At 40.0% G+C, this 21,050-nt stretch overlaps 1 protein-coding gene across 2 annotated transcripts; it reads left to right on the forward strand.

The window, feature by feature from the left end:
• Positions 1–1,855: 1,855 nt before the first annotated feature.
• LOC140338407 (sulfotransferase 2B1-like) lies at positions 1,856–20,766 on the forward strand. Of its 2 annotated transcripts, XM_072422618.1 has the most exons (7): positions 1,856–1,871; positions 2,021–2,400; positions 15,419–15,627; positions 16,865–16,991; positions 17,804–17,898; positions 19,020–19,200; positions 20,095–20,766. In XM_072422618.1, the coding sequence occupies exons 3-7, from the start codon at positions 15,430–15,432 to the stop codon at positions 20,208–20,210; spliced, it is 717 nt and encodes a 238-aa protein (XP_072278719.1). In that variant the 5' UTR covers positions 1,856–1,871; positions 2,021–2,400; positions 15,419–15,429; the 3' UTR covers positions 20,211–20,766. The 2 variants fall into 2 exon arrangements, with proteins under 2 accessions (XP_072278719.1, XP_072278718.1); XM_072422617.1 differs by lacking the exons at positions 1,856–1,871; positions 2,021–2,400 and adding an exon at positions 12,037–12,227.
• The last annotated feature ends 284 nt before the right edge of the window (positions 20,767–21,050 follow it).

Genomic DNA, 21,050 nt, shown 5'->3' on the forward strand with positions numbered 1-21,050 from the left:
GTATTTTATGAGTGCTGTTTACCTCTATGGAGGAGACCATGGTGGGGTGCCACTCGCTCTTCCTTCCCCCTCTCCTCTCCATACAATAGGGTTGCACTGTGTGTACAACACCTGCCTCTTTGTTCATCTGTCACTGGAAACGATCATGAAAAATCATTTCTAATGACATTTCTCTGACGTCCATCGGAAATCTGTACAAAGCTTAGGACAGGCGCTATTTATGTGTTTTATAAGCCGTTTCTTTGATTGCTGTCTCTTCAAGGATGATCTTGTGTCTTCCAGTTTATAGCAATGATGATAAAAGATTTTGTGATAAAAACAATGAAACTGACAATAATAAACACTGATAAGGAACTCACATTGGCTCTCCATAAAGCTATTAGCTGGTTAACAGTTTACTTTGGCAGCCATATTTATAGCTGAAGAGCCAATACTAAAGTGTAAAGGTGCCTACAGGACAATGCGGCTCCTATAGAAGTCTGTTAAAAACAAAATTGCTATCCTCAGCCAAGGGTGGCTGCATTTGAAATCTATTACAAATTATAATTGTCTTGAGAGTTCAGCTGTTTGCAACAGAACAGCCATTCTCAACCAGGAATCCTGGAGTTCCTTTAGACGTTTCCAACAATTCCTTGGGCTGTGGTTGATTGACCACCAGCAAGATGGTGTCTGCATGATTCCAGAGTCAAATCCACTTGGCAGAGCTAACTGCATGAAACCAAGGATCTTTCTGGTATTTTCCCCACTAATAAATGGAGGACATTCTTTCCACTGACCACTAATGCACATAGCATTTTTTGCCCATTGGATTGGTTGTAGCAGGGATTCCCCAACTTCCAAATATTCTAGAGGTTCCTCAATGGTGAAAAGGTTAAGAAAAGACTTAGGCTAGGTACACATGTGCAATGGTTCTTGTCTGATAACCGGCTCAGGGCAAATAGTTGGTGAGAATCTGGCGTGTGCACAGTGCTCGTTGTCCATCACCCGAACAACTGTCCTGGCGCATCCACGAACGATCATAACGCAAGTAAAGGGGAGAGAGCACAGAGGGGTGCCGCTCCATCTTTCTCCCTCCTCCCCTCTCCTTAGAAAAGAACAATGTTGTATGTCCAACGCTCATTCATGCATAGTGCAGTCGTTTGTCCTTGGAAAGAATTGTGAAATTGTGTACTTAGGATATAGTGGTGACAATGAATATTGTAGTGGGCTGAAAGGTGCAAACATGATTTGAAGTTCAGCTCTTAACCTTCCTAGGCTATGTACACATGTGCAATAATTTTCAATGAAAACGAACAATTAACATAATCATTAACAAAAAAGCCAACAATGTCGAGGAACATGGAGCATTGCTGGAAACAAATGTTTCAGCGATTGTGGATGGTTCTGCGGTACACTTTCTCCGGTACACATCCTGCATTGTTCAAACAATCGTATCTAATGTGTGTACATTATTGATAGATTATATTTGAACGATTGTATCATTACAGCATCATGCACTATATGATTGTTCAAAATAATCGTCGATCTGTCGTTAGTTTTCTAATAATTATTGCACATGTGTACCTAGCCTTAGACACATGGTGATATGAATAGAGGGCATGGGCCAATGCCATGTTTATTGGTATAGTGGGTGCAGCAGTCCAGTTGGCAATGTTTATCTGGTTGGTTACTGATACAGAATATCACCTGTAACAGAAATAATAACTAAGCCAACCTGTTTAATGATTTCCCCCAAGGACAGTTGGCTGTATGCCAGGACGCCAAATCAGAAAACAACTGGACTAACTGACTCATCCCCTGCCAACAGACAGATCTGTGTTTTCTATTCATGCATGTCTCCAAGAAAATAAATATATTGCTGCAATCTTCTAGTAAGTAAGTTGCCTTAATATGTACTTGTATTTTCTGTGTTTTCTATTCATGTATGTCTCCAAGAAAATAAATATATTCCTGCAATCTTCTAGTAAGTAAATTGCCCTATTATGTACTTCTATTATAAACTTTTACTTTCTTCTTGCAGGGCAAACTTTTTTACCTTTGGATTTGGAGTCCTCTTTTTACTGTGTGTCTCATTGTGGCATTTCCCTCACCTCAATGACAGTTTTCAGTGGAACAGATATCTTAATTTTTACCCTCCCTTATTATTCGGGATTTTTTGGTTCGGAAAATGTTGGATTTCGCAACACTTTTACATCACTCATCAAAGAGAAGATAAATCTACCTATTGAAGACAGCGGTATAAGCTTTGGTTCTAACCAAAAACTCAAAATCCAAATCCAAGGGTAGACTTTAATATAGAATTTGGTTGAATGATGGCCGGCATTATCCAAGCCGCTTGCTGCAAAACCCAGGCTCTCATGGACCCAATTTGTGTGGGAGGATAAATATGACCCTGGAGGGGTAAGCCAAGATGTGTACCTCCTTTACAGCATAGTGTTGCATGAGCTCCAGCAAAGAAACATAGCGCCACCAGTAGGTTATTATGTAGTATTGAATGTTCAGAAAATAAGCCTCTAGGATTTAATTCTAGGATGTCACATCAATGTTTAACTTAGCTTTCCCTCTGTACTGTATTTTATTTTCTTACAGCATAGAGTGAAAACCCAAGCTAAAGGTCATGTGAATCTGGCCACATATGAATAGTCCTTTGTGCCATTCTATAATGCTCAGTGGGAGACTATAATCTCCTACAGTATTCTTAAAGTCCAAGCTCAGGTTACTTGTTTCGTTTCCCAAACACTGACTGTAAAACCAGGTTAACCTTTATAAATCAAATGGCACATTGCTGGAATCACATCCTCCATACTGAACACTGTTGCTTTGTTCCAGCATATATAATCACCACACAAGCCATTTGTATCAATTATTGCTACAAAAAATTCATTTTGTTGCTTTGCAGCCTGAAATGAAGACACATAAAAAATTCTAGCTGCAATTTATAACATCTAACTAATAGATATAATAGCAACAGTGCAGAAAAAGAATACAAAGTATAAAAAAGCAGATTCGCTGAGATGGACAAAGAATCGCCCCTGTGCCAATACTTTGTGGAACCACATTTTGCTTAAATTCCAGCCTTCAGGATGCTGGAATATTTCTCTACCAACTTTGCAAATCTAGACTCTGCAATATCCGTCCATTCTTCTTCATGGAAATGTTCAAGTTCAGTCCAATCGGGTGGTAACTGTTGGTGGACTGATCTTCAAGCCATTCCATAGATTATTATTATTATTATTATTACTAATAAACTGGATTTATATAGCACCAACAAATGATCACAGCAGCCAAGTACATACTAAGAAAAGAAAATTCTTTAACTATTGCAGTTATTCTGTTTTTTTTTTTCAGAACTTTTTTTATCTTTCACTTGGATGTTACAAGTCGCAGTAAACCAATACGGCTGGAAAAAAAATATTTTTGTGTGCCTTTATTTCAGGGTTCAAGGCAGCAAAATGTGAATGTTTTCAAAAGAATGATTCTTTCCTATACTCTCTGTAATAAATATTATTTTACCGGTTTACCTTATCTTATAATTTGTAGCTGGGAAAAAAAAAGTGTTTTTTCCATGCAACTATTGCAACAAAGGTGTATGGAACACTCCCAGATTTCATATCTAATTGACTCCTTTTCCCAGCAGTTTTGCTCTTGCTGTTAAAATGGAACTGATTATAAGAATGCATCATGCACCTCGCTCCACCTAGAACTCCCCCCCCCCCCCCCCCAGTGCTGGACATCCATTACATTTTCAGGATATGGTTTCATGAACTCTGATGATGTTCTGGCAGAGTTGGCCAATCATTAGCATCGCTGGAATGGATCTGGTCCAGGACTGAAAACATTTGCTAACAAATAGCAAATTACTTTTAAGAAATCCATTCCAGGTTTGCTGGTTCGCCCAGGTTCACTGATGAAAGTGTATCCGCTCCAGCCTTGGAGAGCTTCAGTCCCATACTGTACAGCTCCTTCCCAGTTACATTTAGCTCGGCCAATATGAAAGCCACAGATCATATCGGGTAATGCACTTCTGTCATCGTCTGGGTGGGGCTTTTTTTTATACCACAACCAAAAAATATTTGGTGGAAAAATTCAGTGTAGGCCAGTGACCCACAAAAAATTTTGGTGGTCCACAGAAAAATTTGGACATTATTAGCAATTTTTATTTTTTTATTAATAAAACAAAAATAATATCCAAAAAAATTCTTATATTCTAAATGACGCCTTTATATTGCACTAAATTCACAAACTGTACTAGAGACGGGAAAACAAGGCGCAGTGTGACGTCAGTGTAGTGTTAACTTGTATGAGGCCACCATTGCCGAGCCGTACGCTTCAGTATTGTCTCCACCATTACAACAGTCACCCCGCTCCACCAATACTGATTCTCATCCGATTGTTTTATTTTATTTGTTTATTCCTCAGATGATCTTTTAGGTAAGTATGACCTTACCTGTGTATTTTCTTCAACTGTTATATTTAATGGCATCAAAAAGTTTGACTTTGATAACAATCATTTCTTGTTTGGTCTTGGAATGAAATAAACCCATAATGAGTGAGAAAAAGCACACAAATATTTTGCATTTCTTTAGTAATACCAAAGATAATACAACTAATGATAATAGTAACAATAGTAATACTTCACCTAACTGTGATCTGATCAATGAATCAGAACCTCCACTGTCCTTGTCAGCACCATTAGGAAGATCATTATTTTACAAATGTATTTATCTTTTTTAAAAACTTCATATTAATGGTCCGCGGGATTAAAAATTAATTTAGTGGTCTGTGAGGTTGGAAAGATTGAGGACCGCTGGTGTAGGCCAATCAAAAACGTAAGCCAAGAAATTAGATGACGCGTTTCGCAGAACGTTGTCTGCTTCATCAGATCAAAGAACCTTAGGAGATTGGTCAAGGCACATCTATTTATCAAAGCAACAAGAATTCTGGTTCTGAAATGTTGCCACAATGTTAATATGGAAAGAGTGTAGCAAATAAATACATAAAATAAATACTTTGACACTCAAAGTATCATAAGTATACTACTTACATTCCAGATGTCAGATGATATCAACACTTTAAATATAAGTATTCACAGAGAGCCCATATAATCACCACACCTCCAAACCTCCAAGAGGGTTAATTAGCCTTATTGCAGGTTGAAGGTACAGTCAGTAGGGATCACCCTTTCTTTTCTCCTTGACTAATCACAGATCGAGTTAAGCGGAAGGGTATAGAGAGTTGTAACAAATTTTTTTACAAAACAATTCTTGTTTTGTACAATCTGGAGTTGTACTTTAATGGAAATTATGTGATCGTTGGTGGTCAGCATTAGACTTTAGTTATTTCATCACCCTAAAACAAGATTCTCCTTTGTTTTTTTGTTTTGTTTTGTTTACCCAGTGGCCTAGCGACAGACCCCATGTGGAATTTGGCCAAGCATTGATCACAATATCTCCTGTTAATCCTGAAAATCCTGGCCAAAAACAGCACATGTTAACAAGTAATTCACAAAATGCATAGCAGATTTAATAAGGATGTATAAAATAAAAAAATATTATAATAAAAATAAAATTAAAAGTAAAAAACATACAAAAAGAAATAAATCAGATGAATGGAATAATATAGGTTTAATGTGCATTATTGAAATATGTAAAAGTATTAATATCAAAACCTAATATAATAAAAAAATAATAATATAATGATACAATAATAAAAACATAATATATAAATGACAGACAAGCAATACGTTAGGCTAAAAGAAAACCACTAGGTGCCACTCTATGCTAATCACAGATCATATTATAGTAAATAGGTGTTAAAGTAACAATTGAGAATAAAGCCAAGCAATCATCTCCATCAATGTTTAAACATATCTACTTCCAGTTTAAAAACACACTGCAGGTTCTAAAGCAGTGGTCACCAACCAGTGGTCCGCAAGAAAATGTTGGTGGTCCGTGGCCCTGGCCGTCCTTCTCCTGAACCCACTTGGGGGGGCACATCGGCCAGAGACGCGGACCTTGTCCACGTACATATTGCAGGCTCAGGGCGGCTCAGGGCGATGGGCGGCTCAGACCTGGGATTTGAGAGTGGGAGGGTTCTGGCATCATGAGGTCATATGACACATGGCTCCCCGCGCATGCGCACTCCAGAGCCCATGTGTTTAGTGGTCTGTAGGTCCGAAAAGGTTGGCGACCACTATTCTAAAGGACATAAAACCACCATGAGTGTATTTTTCATGCATATCATGGCCTCATGGGTTTGAATTTGTAATAGAGCTGAGGATGCCCTTCTACAGCAATCAAACTATGTTTTTTTTAGACGGAAGAGAGCGCTTCTGCTTATATGAATACTGTCATAATAGAAATCAAGAAGGGTTCCAAGGCTGTGTACATACATAAGACCTTTTAACGATTCTTTCCAATGACAAAAGATGCATGAACGAGTGCTATACTTACAGCTCCATCCTGCTCTATGGAGGGGAGGGAGGGAATGACCAAGCGGCACCCCTTGGTCTTTCATTGTTCATGGATCCGCTAGGGCAGATCCATGAGCAACGTTGGATAGCGGCTGTACACATGTCAGATTCTCATTGAATACTAGCCCTAAAGCAAATCAGATGAGAATTATCTGGCCTGTGTACAAATCCTTAGTTTTATTGTATGGATTATTAGTGGTTTCTATCCCCAACACGGATATTTATTGGGGTATCATTATGGTGAAGTTTAATGATGTGTTGGGGTACACCGTGATACTGTTTTTTTTTATTCTTTTTTAATTTTTTAACTACTTTTCTTTTGTTTCATAAATCCAGTTTCAGAACTTGCTCAGACTGGTGGTGAAGTTGCCCATACCCATGGTTGAGCCTCACCCTTGACCACCCATAGGCAACAAATCAGGATGGTAACAAATGTTCAGAACCGGCTGTTGCAGTACCGGATGCTGCTGCTTACTGTAAAATGTTGAAAAGTTGGCTTAGTAAGAACAAGTGTTGACAGTAGTTATGTTTTTTTTTTTTTGTCATGCACAGTTTATAATGCTGGATGGTAAATCTGCTTCCTACGTTGTACTCCAAACCACTGGGGAATGTATTTGGGCCATTTGCAAACTCCAGCAAAAGTGATCCCAATAATGTCTATGGAGGCAGTTCTTCATGCAGCTACTTAAAAACCACAATACCAGTGCAAGCAAATGCCTACAGAAACCTCTGGTGGATGGCTGCAGATTGGATTTTGGTCATCTTTCATACTATATGACTTATGAACAGATGTATCTTTAGAAGTCTATCTTTTCTTGACATAGGTGCCATTTTGTGCCCATTACCGTCCCTTCAGGACTGGTCGTTCCACACTATCCATATATCCTACCTGGTTGATAGATACAAACATAAATATTACTATATTATATTCATATTTCATTGGATTTTTCAACAAGTGGCATACCTACTTACCACTCTGGATTCATTCTTAATTTGTCTCTCAACAGTTTGTTGAGAGTTATATTTTTGCCTGACCCAAGTACTGTTGTAACATCTAATAGAATTTCATCACTACTAAATTATTTTCATCCAAGTCCTTATTTGCAGTCCTGTGATACAGCGCTATATCTACTTTAGTATTTCTCACGACAGCACAGCGATTCATCTCTTTCACACTTTGTCTTTGGACTCATTCTCCTTACTTTCATTAATACTTATGCAGGTCTATTGATCCCCTGAGGAAGCCATTGCTTTGGCGAAACGTGTCGGGAGATTTTTGGAGACACTTAGATTCCTTAAGTACAACTCTTTGATGCACTCAATGTTATATCTTTGATTAACACTTTGTCATATGTATATCTTTTCATTTATTTGTTACCTTTTATACTTTTATAGTTCAAATATATTGTAATATGTAATTATGAAGCAATACACTTTTGATTCAGCATTACCTTACTATTGTCTTTTTTAACAAAAACTTAAACATACAAATATAAAGCCAGCAAAAGCCTGTCTTTTCTTTCTCTCCTCCTTATATGTATATTACGCATTTCGGGTTTGGCAAGATAGAACCATTTCTTTAACGCTATAGTGAGCAAAGGATCCCCTTTCTTCCATTTGCCTACAGAAACCTCTCCAATTAATTTAAATGATAACCAAGGCTTTGGGCAGTTTGGAACTGGTTGACAGAAGAGTAAAAAAAATCTAAATTTAAGGTTCTGTCCTTTGGAGCTTCCTTCATTTATCAGAAATGGATATTGTAAAATGTCAGGGAGCAGAAATAGATGTGAAGATTCAGCTAGTTTGGTGCCACAGTGTTACTGATACATGTGGAATTTCAAAAACCTTTAAGTGTTTAGCAGGTAAAATAGTATTCAGCATGGGGCCCCTTTTGGGAATAGCCAAAGCTGATCCAGAATGGGGCCAATGTGGGACCTTTCTATTATACAGCGCACAAACACAGATAGTGTTCTCTTCAGCATGTTAATTATATGAAGAAAGTTGGAACAGAAAGACATTTGTTAGAGGCTGAAATCAAGACTGATTCTTTGTAGCCTTTGTATTTAAACTTATCTAATAGTAGCTGGCCTTCAACAAAATAATCACAGTCCTTGGAACAGTTCCTGCGCAGCCTTCAAAATCATCCAAACTGCTTATTACACATAAATTTTGGATGATAAAAGCTCCTTGCACACAATTAGAAGTTTCCACCAGATGGTTCCTAAATGTTATGTTTAAATATGGCCTTGGTCATCATAGAATAACAAACTAAAAAGGAGCTCATCAGGATTGTTAACACATTACATACTCACTTGGACCTGTAAAAAAAAGTTGTCTGACTTTAATGCTGATCCTATTGCTTCCATACTGACAATGCATATAAAGATTTCTAACTTTTCCCTGACTTTTTCTTTTCCAACCTACTCATTTGGGTCAATGATTCAGAAAGTATCGAAGCCAGTGAATCAATATGATAACCAGGCAAAAGTTTAGCAACAGTACCTCTTATGTTCTTTGCAAGATATATCAATCATTTTTTGACTGAGAGATGGTGGTGATGTAAATCCTATTCATGCATTATAATAATAATGATAATTCCAGAGGAGTGCTGTATCTATGCTTCATCCAGGGTTGTATTTAAAGGATGTGCTGCCCATGGCACTTCAGATTAATGATGCCCCTATTTAAGCTTGTGCCTGGGTATTTGGTTGGTGTGCCTGTTACGTCATGGAAAAGATTTGTGAGATTTTAGGTGAATATTGATGGGTTTAATGGGGATGGAAAAGTTTACTTACCAGTGAAAAGGTAGGTATCCCTATCCTCTATTTGCATCCACACAGTGTGAGCCAGGATGAATGGAGGTGTCATAGCCAGAATCAAGGGGTCAGCCAGGATGGAGCAGGTAACAGTCATGGATGGAGGTGTCATTTAGGATGAGGAGGCCACAGCCAGGATCGGGGGTCAGTCTGCATGGAGAAGGTCACAGCTAAGATTGAGGGGTTACAGTCAAGTTGGAAGAATTTAAAGCCAGAATGTCAAGGGGCCAGTCAGAAGGAGTAGGTCACCACCAGGATGGAGAGGTTGGTCAGTTTAGGTGAAATCACAACAAGGAGTAAGGTGTCAGTATGAATGGAGGAGATCACAAAAAGGATCAGGGGTTGCTATGGATGGAGGAGGTCACAACATGGATCAAGGAGTTGGTCTGGATGGAGGAGGTCACAGTCGATATGGAGGTGTCAGTCTGGATGGAGTTGGTCACATTAAGAATCTAGGGGTCAATGTGGATGGAGATCGCAGACTGGATTAAGGGGTCAGTCCGGATGGAGAAGTTCAAAGCAAAGATTGAGGGATGGAGCAGGTCACAGCCAGAATGAAAGGGTCGGTCAGGATAGAAGAGGTCACAGCAAAGATTGAGGTGTAAGTCTAGATGGAGGAGATTGCAATCGGGATCAACTGGTCAGTCTGGATAGAGAAGGTCACAGCCAAGATGGAGAATAGAAAGGTCACACATCAGATAAGCCTCCAAATTTCCTCCAAATCCCTGCTGAACTCTGACCAGTCCCCTATGTCCCACTTAACAATGGCATTGGACCTCTAGTATCAAACAATAGATACAACCCTGGACTCAGTCTGTTTTAAAACTCAGACACATTACTAATGGAATAAACCTCGGCAGGGAGAAGTTACAAGTCTGCTTAAAGTTGGAGGCCAGTATTATCATTAAGTGATAGAAGAATAATAGGATCAGCTGTGTGGAACCCCAGGCACAGAATCAATAGAATGCTGTAAGCTTTTTGTGAACTTTTTTTAGCTAAAACACACATGCGTAGCTCCACAACTCTAAAGAATTTGTAAACCATAAAATGAAGTAATTTTAATTGTTCCATTTTAATGTTTCAGTAAATTGTTGAAAGTGTTTTGTTATATCTGTAAGTGCCAAAAATATAGCACAAAAATGGTGTGAGTTAAAACTTGATCTTTTCCTGTGCTCCTGTTATCAGTCACACCAGGTCAAAATATATAAAGAAATAACTGATAAAAGAAAAAGAATGCAGCCACCTCTTAGGACTGACAAGCTTCAATATTTGCCTAATGTTTGTTCTTGAATTCTGGATGTGACTGTGGCTTATCACACAGAACTTTCTGCTGGGAAATACAATTATCTCTATTATTGCCACGGTAATCCCTGTCTACCCATTAAGTACTTTGCTGTCTGGTCCACATTATTATTATTATTTCAATTTGCACCCCTCTGCCTGCTCCACATTCCACCGTGCACCCCTCTGCCTGCTCCACATTCTACCGTGCACCCATCTGCCTGCTCCACGTGCCACCATGCACCCCTCTATCTGCTTCAAATTCCACCGTGCACCCCTCTATCTGCTCCACATTGCACCGTGCACCCCTCTATCTGCACCACATTCCACCGTGCACCCCTCTGTCTGCTCCACATTCCACCGTGCACCCTTCTATCTCCTCCACATTCCACCATGCACCTCTCTATCTGCTCCACATTCCACCGTGCACCCCTCTGTCTGCTCCACATTCCACCGTGCACCCTTCTATCTCCTCCACATTCCACCATGCACCTCTCTATCTGCTCCACATTCCACCGTGCACCCCTCTATCTGCTCCACATTCCACCGTGCACCCCTCTATCTGCTCCACATTGCACCGTGCACCCCTCTATCTGCACCACATTCCAAGGTGCACCCCCCTATCTGCTTCAAATTCCACCGTGCACCCCTCTATCTGCTCCACATTCCACCGTGCACCCCTCTATCTGCTCCCTATTCCACCATGCATCCCTCTATGTGCGCCACTTTCCACTAGGAACGCTCATTTGAACAATGCAGGAAGTGACATGTACAGGAGAAAGTGTATCACAGAACAATCCACGATCACTGAACGACCGTACACACAATAGATTATGAATGATCATCGCCCAATCAGATCCGCCGGAACGGCCATTCGTTTCCAGCGAGATTCCCCATTCGTTTGCATTGTTGACCAGTCATTGTGCACTTTTTTTTTGAACAATTATCGAACAACCTTTTGTGGATCGTTTGTTTCCAACGGCAATTAATGCACGTATGTACGCAGCCTAAAAAGAGATCATACAATCAGAGTGTGCAGTCTGTGTGCAGAAAAAAAATTGTTGGTTTGAAAAGTTAGGCTGATCTTAGAAAGTTAAACATTTTTTGTTTATTGTTTATTTTCTAATCATGTTATCTGAGCTCTACAAGAAAAATATTAAACCAATAATATTTTAAATTAAAAAAGGCGCACACTCAATGCCCCACTTGCTCTTTTTTTTCATCACTTTTTTATGTTTTAAAAGATTTTTCGGATGGTTTCCAGGGATAATATTGATCCAGAGACTGTGGGAATCAGAATTTGCTTTAAAAACAATCTGTGTGTATTTTTATACACTGGGTATTTTTTAGCATGTAAAGTAGTTTTGTGCTGGTTTCTTGCACACATGCAATGACTTCTGGAGGAAGTTTGCTCACTTCCCATTGGCCAGCTAAAGTTAGCTGTAGCTTCCTCCAGTTCTTAACACACAGGGTTTAAAGTTCCATCCCACAGCTGTGAGTTCCAGCACAGTGATCACACATGGATAGGATGTCTGTGATAGAAGAATTTGCTGGCATCCAGCTGCCTGGACATCTGCACACCCCTGAGTCTCTCCAGTATGCCCAGAACTTCAAGTTCAAAGAAGGAGATGTGCTGATTGTGACTTATCCCAAATCAGGTAGGGCTGAACATTTCTAATTATGGTATCTGCACTCCTTTTACTACAATCCCCATCATGCATTGCTCAGTAAGTGAGTGTTATGCTGGTTCCTGTTCTATGGATTTCAGAGAAAGGGCATTTGGTAATATATGTATTATATAACTTCCCTGCATTGTTCGGAAATATTGCTGATTGCAATTCCCAGCAGCACCCACCATATAGGTTTTATAGGAATATTTTGAGTTTTTAAACATTCTGCCCCAAATTTTTGCATTTAGAGTTATTGGTATCAAGTAGGTATGATATGGCTGATCTATTGATTCTACAAGAAGGCTCCAAGAACCCCCAAATTTTATTGCAGGGAGCTGTTTTCAGTGCACCTGGAGTTTGCCCATACCAGCCTTACACCCACTCTTCCTGAACCCCAAAACTCACACTAGCCTTCTATGTATCCCCCTTCTCCCAGCTTCATACTAACCCTTCCTACAACCCCCAAACCTTTTACTTATGCTCCATACACCCCCAAACTTTACACTAGCCCTCTCTGCTTCCCCGCTCTCCCAGCTTTACACTAACCCTTCCTGCACCCCCTAGGCCTTACACTAACTCTCCCTGAACCCCAAACCTCACAGTAGCCTTCTATGCATCCCCCTTCTCCCAGCTTCACACTAACCCTTTATGCAACCCGTCAAACCTTTTACTAATTCTCCCTGCACCCCCAAACCTCACACTAGCCCTTTCTGCAACCGCAAACCTCACAACAGCCCTCTCTAAATCCGCCTTCTCCAAGCTTCACACTAACTCTTCATGCAACCCCCCAAACCTTTTACTAACTCTCCCTGCACCCCCAAACCTCACAGTAACCCTCCCTGCAACCCCAAACCTCCTGCTAACTTTCCCTGAAACTCCACCAAACCTTATGCTAAACCCTCCCTACAATCCCCCTCACCTCAAGCCTCACACCAACCCTCCCCATACCCCCAAACTTCATTCTAACCTTCCTTGTACCACCAAAATCTCACACTAACCCTCGCTGTGACTCCAGGCTTCACACTTCGTGTTCTCCCCTGCCTTATTTACATGGGCGCACCACCCGGCACTTTTCAGTAACCATCCGGCTGTTTTTGGGCTACTGAACAGTTGGGTCACAATACAGGGGCTGCCAGCCACCTACAATTTCTTCACACTCGGCTCAAATAAATTTCCGGGTTGAGCACTGCTGATCCCCGCTGTGACTTCCTAAGCCTCACGCTAATCCTGTGAAGCCCCACTAATGTATAATGAAGTTGTTCACTTTTCCACATAAAGATTTTTAAAAGGTAGAACAGTAAAGAAAGAAGCTGAATGTATTTAGCTGATATGAACTAAGGCTTAATTGGTCATTATGACTTTATTTGGGGGAATTAAACTCAAAGAACCAAAAGCCATGAGGAGGTTTTTACCATGCAAAGTCTCTTTTGCCAAAAAACTTTTCCCCTACTTCATACTTTCCGCTACTTCATACTTTCCCCTACTTTCCGCCTTTTTTTCCCCCTACTTACCCTACAACCCACATGCCAGGTATAGACCTGAAAGCCAGGGACAATATTATTCTTGCATGTGCAATATCGGTGGCAGCCCAATGGTCAATGAGGGGTATGATGGACCCAAAAGACTTGGCGGTGAAGATTGCTGTGCCAGTTTTAGATAGATCAGACATTGTTGTTAAACATGGACTATAATATACAGGTTGTATCGTGCGTGTAAACTATTAAATAATCTGATCAGAATTCTGAGAGAAACTTTCGGAAGGGCAGAATCTCATACTTATGTGATCCGGACATATAGTGACCGTAACCACCCCATTATGATCCATGTTTAGGACTGAAGAGTGCTTTGAAGGCTTTGACGTTGCTAAATGACTATAATGTTGCTAAATGACTATAAATGACTGTAAGAGACATCCAACTGAAAACCACCTGGCCTATCCACAGTAACGGACCCACTGCGCTATTGTTGTCTGAAAAAAAATCATCTGTTGATGAAAATCATTTGTTGAGACAATTTAGTCATTTGTTAGTATGGGAAGGAGAAGTAAATGGCTAACTGATATAAATATCTGTCCCAGTGTGAATAAATAGTACATGTATTCACTATATCATTAGGGTTGCAGCAGGGTGTTCCCTATTTGACTCACAACTCCCAGTCTTTAGAGGTTTATACAAGAGATGCATCATCATGGTACAAAATGATGTAGCTGGGTATTCCCCATTCCATTCTGTCCTTCCAGTCTATAGAGTGCCATAAAAGAGATGCATTATTATGGTATGAAATGATGTAGCTGGGTTGTTCTCCATTCCATCCAGTCCATAGAGGCCAATACAAAAGAAGGATCATCTTGGTAAAGAATGATGTAGCTGGGTATTTTCCATCCCACCCAGTCTGTAGAGCTCCATAAAAGAGATGAATCCTCATGGTTAGAAATGATGTAGCTGGGTGGTCTCCAGTCCATCCAATCCATTGAGGTCCTTGCAAGAGAAGTATTCTCATTGTAAGAATGATGTAGCTGGGTGTTCCCCATTCCCCCAGTCCATAGAGGTCTATACAAGAGAACTATCATCATAAAAAAAAAAAATATGTGGTTACTTATTTTCCATTCCATATAGAGGTTCTATAGAGGTTCGTGCAAGAGATGCATCATCATGTCTGGAAATAATGTAACTGTGTTCCCCATTCCCTGCAGTTCATAGAGGTCCATACAAGAGACGTATCCTCATTGTAAGGATGATGTAGTTAGGTGTTTCCCATTCCCCGCAGTTCATAGAGGTCTATACAAGAGAAGTATCCTCATTGTAAGGATGATGTAGTTGGATGCTTCCCATTTCATTCAACACATAGAGGTCCATACAAGGGAAACATCATCATAGTAAAAATGATGTAGCTGGGTATTCCCCATTCCACCCATCCCAATCCATCCATAGATGTGTATATAGAGCAGCATAAGCATGGTAAAAAATATGTTGCTGGTTGTTCCCCATTTCACACAGTCCATAAAGGTCCGTACAAGAAATGCATCATCGTGGAATCAAATGATGTCACCTTCCACCACTGTCTAATAAGCTATGACTTCTTCTTTTATAAACCCGCAGTTTAACAAGCTTCCTTAATCTTCTTTTCTCTCTTAACATATTAACTTAAATAAATAATAAATAATTTGCACCATATTTTAGGCACAACATGGATGCAAGAGATCTTGACGCTAATCTACAGCCAAGGTGATACAGAGATTGCAATGACCATACCCAACTGGGAGCGGGCCCCTTGGTTAGAACATACGTACTTCAAGGTTACCCTAAAGGAAGGAGAAGGCCCCAGAATTATCACCACACATCTGCCTAGCAGTGTCCTGGCACCGGCACTGCAGAACTCCAAAGCTAAAGTAAGTGCACCAATAGTCAACCATAGATGATACACTGACCAGCCTCCTTGTGTCTTTATCTGTGGAACTGATAGAAGATCCCCAGCCCCTCTATGATGACAGCACTTTGCAAGATGCAAAGCCAAAACTAGATTTCAAAATGATTAGATTGGTTAGTATTGGTGTCACCAGAATAGAGGGGAAATTTTCCAATGGGGACACCAGATGCAGTGAGATGAGACCATGTCAGCTTTTTATTGGTGTCATCAGAAGAGAAATATTTCGATGTCAAGTATGAATTTTTCTCAATGGACAGGAACTTTAGGAACATTTCCCCATTGGGGCATAGAAAAAAACTTACAGGGGTTTTACCCTTTTTTTTACAGTGTCTAAAATGAAAAAAACACTACCTAATCTTACTCGTAGTGGTGTTTCAGGATTGGGTGCCCAAGAACCCAGCATTACTATAGAGGGCCAGATTGTCTTCAACCCTGTGTAGGTTCCAAGCTGTAACCCAGAGCTCACACAAATTCTCTTCCATGAGTTACTGTCATTGTATTGTCTGTGTGTAAATCAAATGGCCGCAGTCTGTTTATCATTTTTCTCCCCTTTTACAGGTTAAAGTGTGTTGTACCTTTGAGTTGGTTATAATGGATCACTTGCTTTTAAATGATCTTTTGTGCATTTTTGTTGGCTACCAGTAGATGGTGCTGTGTCCTCATGTTAAGCTTGTAACAAATTAATGTTTCCAATAACAAGGAATTGTTACACACTTAACATGAGGACACGGCACCATCTGGTGGTATGAACTGAATATAAACAGATTCATTTTCTCATGGCAGTGGTTTGTACATGATTATACATTAAGTGGCTTTTTTAAAGTGTGTCTAAAAAAAAGAACAAAAAAGGGAATATAATGTCTTTATTTTCACCTGCAGATTCTGCCAGTAACACATTTCCTTTCCTAGTGCGACAACACTCTCTGCACTATATGTAGAAGCAGTGTTGCCACCTTAGGACAGGACTACAACATACCTCCTTTTTTTATCAAGGGGAGTGTTTTGATTACATGAACAGAACTGTTAACAATACTAATATCATAGCCACAGATCACAGGAAGTTATCCACTTCCGGCAGAATAAATTAGATGAAACAAATGGTAGATTTAACAAACGGGAACACATAGGTGCTGGGGTTTCCATGCACTTTAGGACAAGTCAATCTATTTGCCTTTTAGTTACAGGCTTTGTGTTTCCAGGTGATCTACGTAGCCAGGAATCCGAAGGACGTGGCGGTTTCTTTCTACCATTTCCACAAGATGGCCAAATTCCTCCCAGAAATTTCCAGCTTCTCAGAATTCCTAGAGCTGTTCCTGAAGGGCAAAGGTCAGTCTTTATGGCATTCTCCAGATTTCTGTACACTGGTGCTGTCTGTCTGTTCTTGTTTTCTTCCACACTGATGGGAATCTGGGATCTCACATGTGTAGATAGCGGTGTACATAGGAGATCATACGCTGTGCTTGTCTGAAGTTAGAACAATAAACAGTTGACTTGTGTGTGGCATTGACGTCAAAGTATGGAAAGTGTGGGGTTTAGTTAGTAAACAGTCATGTTTTCTATCCAAACATGGTGGTTAGCACTTCACCTGGCAGTGCTGGGATTCCAAGTTTGAAACTTGACCAGATTACCATGTGCATAGCTTTTTGTTGGTTTCCCCCGATTACTCTGGTTTTTCCTCCCACACCCAAAAAACAAACTAGTGCCGTAAGTTCTGGTTTGCACTAAAGATGACCTTGGACTATGGAAAGGATTTTAGATTGTGAGCTCCTCTTATGGATCATTACATGACATGACTATGTGCTATGTAAAGCGCTATATAAATGCATAATACTAACTCCAGGCACACAAAGCACAGATATAAAAAGCTGTTTTACCTAAAAATTAATATATATATATCTATCCACCCAGTTCCATGTTTTACACAGCTCAATCCGGCAGGGGAGAAGACCTATTTTGTTGTGTGCTGGAGCTAAGAAACTCATACAGGTCTTCCTCCTCGCCTGTGAATAGACTATGAAAGGCAAAGCAGCAGAATGATAAGCTTATTCCGCTGTTATTCTTCTTACTTCGAAATCTTTTTAAATGTTACTACCCTATGTATAACAAATCTCCTACCATTTGTTTGCTGTTTCCTTCAGTGTGCTATGGATCTTGGTTTGATCATGTGCAGGGCTGGTACAGGCAAAAAAACAACCTGGACTTTTTCTGCATTACCTATGAAGACTTACAGAAGGTTGGTGATTTATTGTATTTAAATAATCTTTAAATGTTCTTTAAATACATTTGTAATTGGAACGATTGGTGTAAATATAAGTGTACTGAAAATCAGAGACAGATCCAAGGGGCTGATATATAAAGCTGGAGCTGTTCACCAATCAGATACTTTGTTTTTTGCCCCTTGATTAAATGCTGTGGGCAAAGGGTTCTAATAAAACTCCAAGGGGTCCTCCAACCAGCTTTCCAGGCATATTGTACTGACTGCATTACATAAAGTGGGTGAGCTGCTGGTTTCTGCATGGACATAACTCCATCATTGACCTTTGATATAGAAATAATATTGTGCCATAGGATCGCTCATATACTGGCACTTTACCCCTACTGGTTTCCTAGTTCCATCCTACAGGTTGGTAGTACTATCAATATTCTACAACAATGCTGGAGGAAACTGACCTACATGCAAACAGTTGCATAGGCAGATGAAATACATATATGGCTGATATACCTGCCAAGGGATTTCCATTTCTCTTTATCCAGTCTTGAAATTGTACACAGCTCTGCCACACACCTATAGCTTCTGACTTAATGGGCTGCAGAGAGAGGAGTATTCATCTTTCCTTTTGCTTTGATATCTTTTAGGGATTTTTATTTTTGGATTGCTCTAAAGTAGATTTGTATTTGGCCCGTGCAAGGCAAAGCACCAGGATATTTTAATGGTGCTCTTATCTTGGCCAAATATACTTACTCTCCCTGTGCCTTCCTGCTGAGAGCAAAAGTGGATACCCAGTACCACTGGAGTGGAAGACCATAAGGCTCCGTCCCTTTCCACCCATGTAATGGTGCTGGGGTTTGACAATTGACTTATTCAGGACCCAGCTCTGTTACATGGAGAAAAAGTCCTCAGCTTTGTGTTCTTCATCATATGGCTTTATTTCTTTGCTCCTCGCAGGGACACAGAATGGTGGAGTAAAGTATGAATGAGCAACTTGTATGGGTGACATTAAAGCCAACTTGTTGCTTTTCCCTTCATCCATGGCTGTAATATAGACACTTTGTGTATCTCGGAGATCACAGAACATGCACAGCCCTTGCCAAGTGCAAAAAACACCTTTTCAGTTCATCTTTCTTTTTTTTTAGGATTTAAGAAGAAGTATAAAGAAGCTGTGTGGCTTTTTGGGCTGCCCCATGTACTCAGAAGAGGTGGACAAGGTGGAACAACATTGCCGATTCCCTGTGATGAGCCAGAACGTGATGGTGAATTACATGCTCATCCCCAAGGAGATTATGAATCACGATCAGAGCAAATTTATGAGGAAGGGTAAGTGTCCCAAAGTACCCAGCTGGCTTTTTAGTAATGTTTTAATAAAATATATTACAATAGAGGTAGTCCCCGAAATATGGACATCCGGACAACTCCTAGATACGAACAGGGCTTCCCTGCTCCTTTGTGTGCAAGACAAGGCTTGATAGGGGCGGTTGGCATGACTTGCAGAAGAAACCTTTTGCTAAACACAACTGAGACTAAGCTCGTTTGCAATCTCTTGTAACTCTTTAATGACCAAGACAAACTCTGCAGTTGTTTCTCTTTGCATATCAAAGCACAGCTTGCTCCAGAAGTTATTGAATGTCTAGACTCTATAAAGGTTTTTTTTTTTTTTTTGCTTTGTTTGTGATTAACTCTATAGTTATATAGATCAAATCTATACTATCATTTTATACAGTAAATGACACCATGCTGCCTAATAATAGGTTGAGACAAACATCTGACCTAATTGCATTTATTAAAAAAATGTACCTGTTCCAACTTACATACAAATTCAACTTAAGAACAAACCGACAGTCCCTATCTTGTATGTAACTCGGGGACTAGCTGTACTTAATAAGGTTTATTAAAAATGAAATGCCATTTAAATGTAATTCCATACGCACCCTCTGATTCATGCAGGGGGTATGAGTTTGCCACAACAGTTGGGTGGGCACTTACCACTAGGGTTATGGCAGGTGGGTACAGATTGGATGAATATTTGCCTAGTAAATGTTTTTTACCTGCCCAATTCTTAATATATTTTAATATATTACAATATTAAATGACTCAGCCACTTCAAGGTACTTTTCAGCCACATAAACCCCAGTAGGAGTTTTTCTACCATTTTCTAGATTTTTGATATATTGTGCACATTGTCACGTCTCGTTTCTTCTCTTCTTCCGTTAGGCGTAGTGGGCGATTGGAAAGAACACATGACGCAGGAGCAAAGCGACGCCTTTGATAAGATTTTCCAGGAGAAGATGTCTGGCTGTTATCTACAATTTCTCTGGAATTTAGACTAAACAAAAGAGTATTAATTCCCAGGATTTTGTACATTCTGGAGCTCTGCAAATATTCAGGACAGTCACACAGATGTGTTTCTAAGCAAAAACTCTGGCATCACTCAACTTTGGACCGAGCCAAAACGAGGACAGACGTGATAAAAAAGGACTTGTGTATGTGAACTCTGAACAAATACTATGATAATTTGCAAATACCCAGACCGGTTACAGTAAGGTTCACCTAAAGGAACCAAAATACTTCCGTTAAACAAGTTTTATGCATATCAGAACATTGGGTGGTGATAAACAGAGACGGCATCAGGTGTGGCTCCCAATGTGTCCACACAATACATGTGCTGCCTGAAATGACATATGCACTATTTTGATGTGTTGGCACAACGCATGTTAAAGTTGCTTGGCCTGTTTTTAGTGCACTGGAAGCCGGTTCGCAACGAATGCATCCCATGTTAATGTGCGTTGACATGCATGTTGTAGCAAGCTGTGAATAGGATTTAATTGATAGAGCAATTTTATATTCACAATGTATCATTTTTTATTAAACTAGTTGTAAACTGCTCACTTCCTCTATGATCTGCTTTTTAATTATTTCCCCAGCAGTAGTGGGGACTGGCAGCCTATTCAAGGCATGATGGTTCCCTCCTGCCCATATGACAATGGCTGTACAAGACCCCCGCCTTCCAGTTCGGGATTAGCAACCTCTGCTGCCATTTATGTTTCCAAAATTTGGCAATTCTGGTTTTGCTACCTTGCCCAAAATGTTGAGTTTCTGTGTTCCAACAAAAGAACAAAATGTCACATATAGCAGCTTACTAGAACCTAGAAGTGATCACTGCATTCATT

This window comes from Pyxicephalus adspersus, chromosome 9, assembly GCF_032062135.1.
Source record: "Pyxicephalus adspersus chromosome 9, UCB_Pads_2.0, whole genome shotgun sequence".
NCBI lineage: Eukaryota > Metazoa > Chordata > Amphibia > Anura > Pyxicephalidae > Pyxicephalus > Pyxicephalus adspersus.

Excerpts from the sequence above, each read along its gene's own strand:
- LOC140338407 (XM_072422617.1), top strand. The coding sequence starts at position 12,089 with ATGGATAGGATGTCTGTGATAGAAGAATTTGCTGGCATCCAGCTGCCT. Across the intron at positions 15,628-16,864 it reads TGCAGAACTCCAAAGCTAAA|GTGATCTACGTAGCCAGGAA; the intron begins GTAAGTGCACCA and ends TTGTGTTTCCAG. Across the intron at positions 19,201-20,094 it reads GAGCAAATTTATGAGGAAGG|GCGTAGTGGGCGATTGGAAA; the intron begins GTAAGTGTCCCA and ends TTCTTCCGTTAG.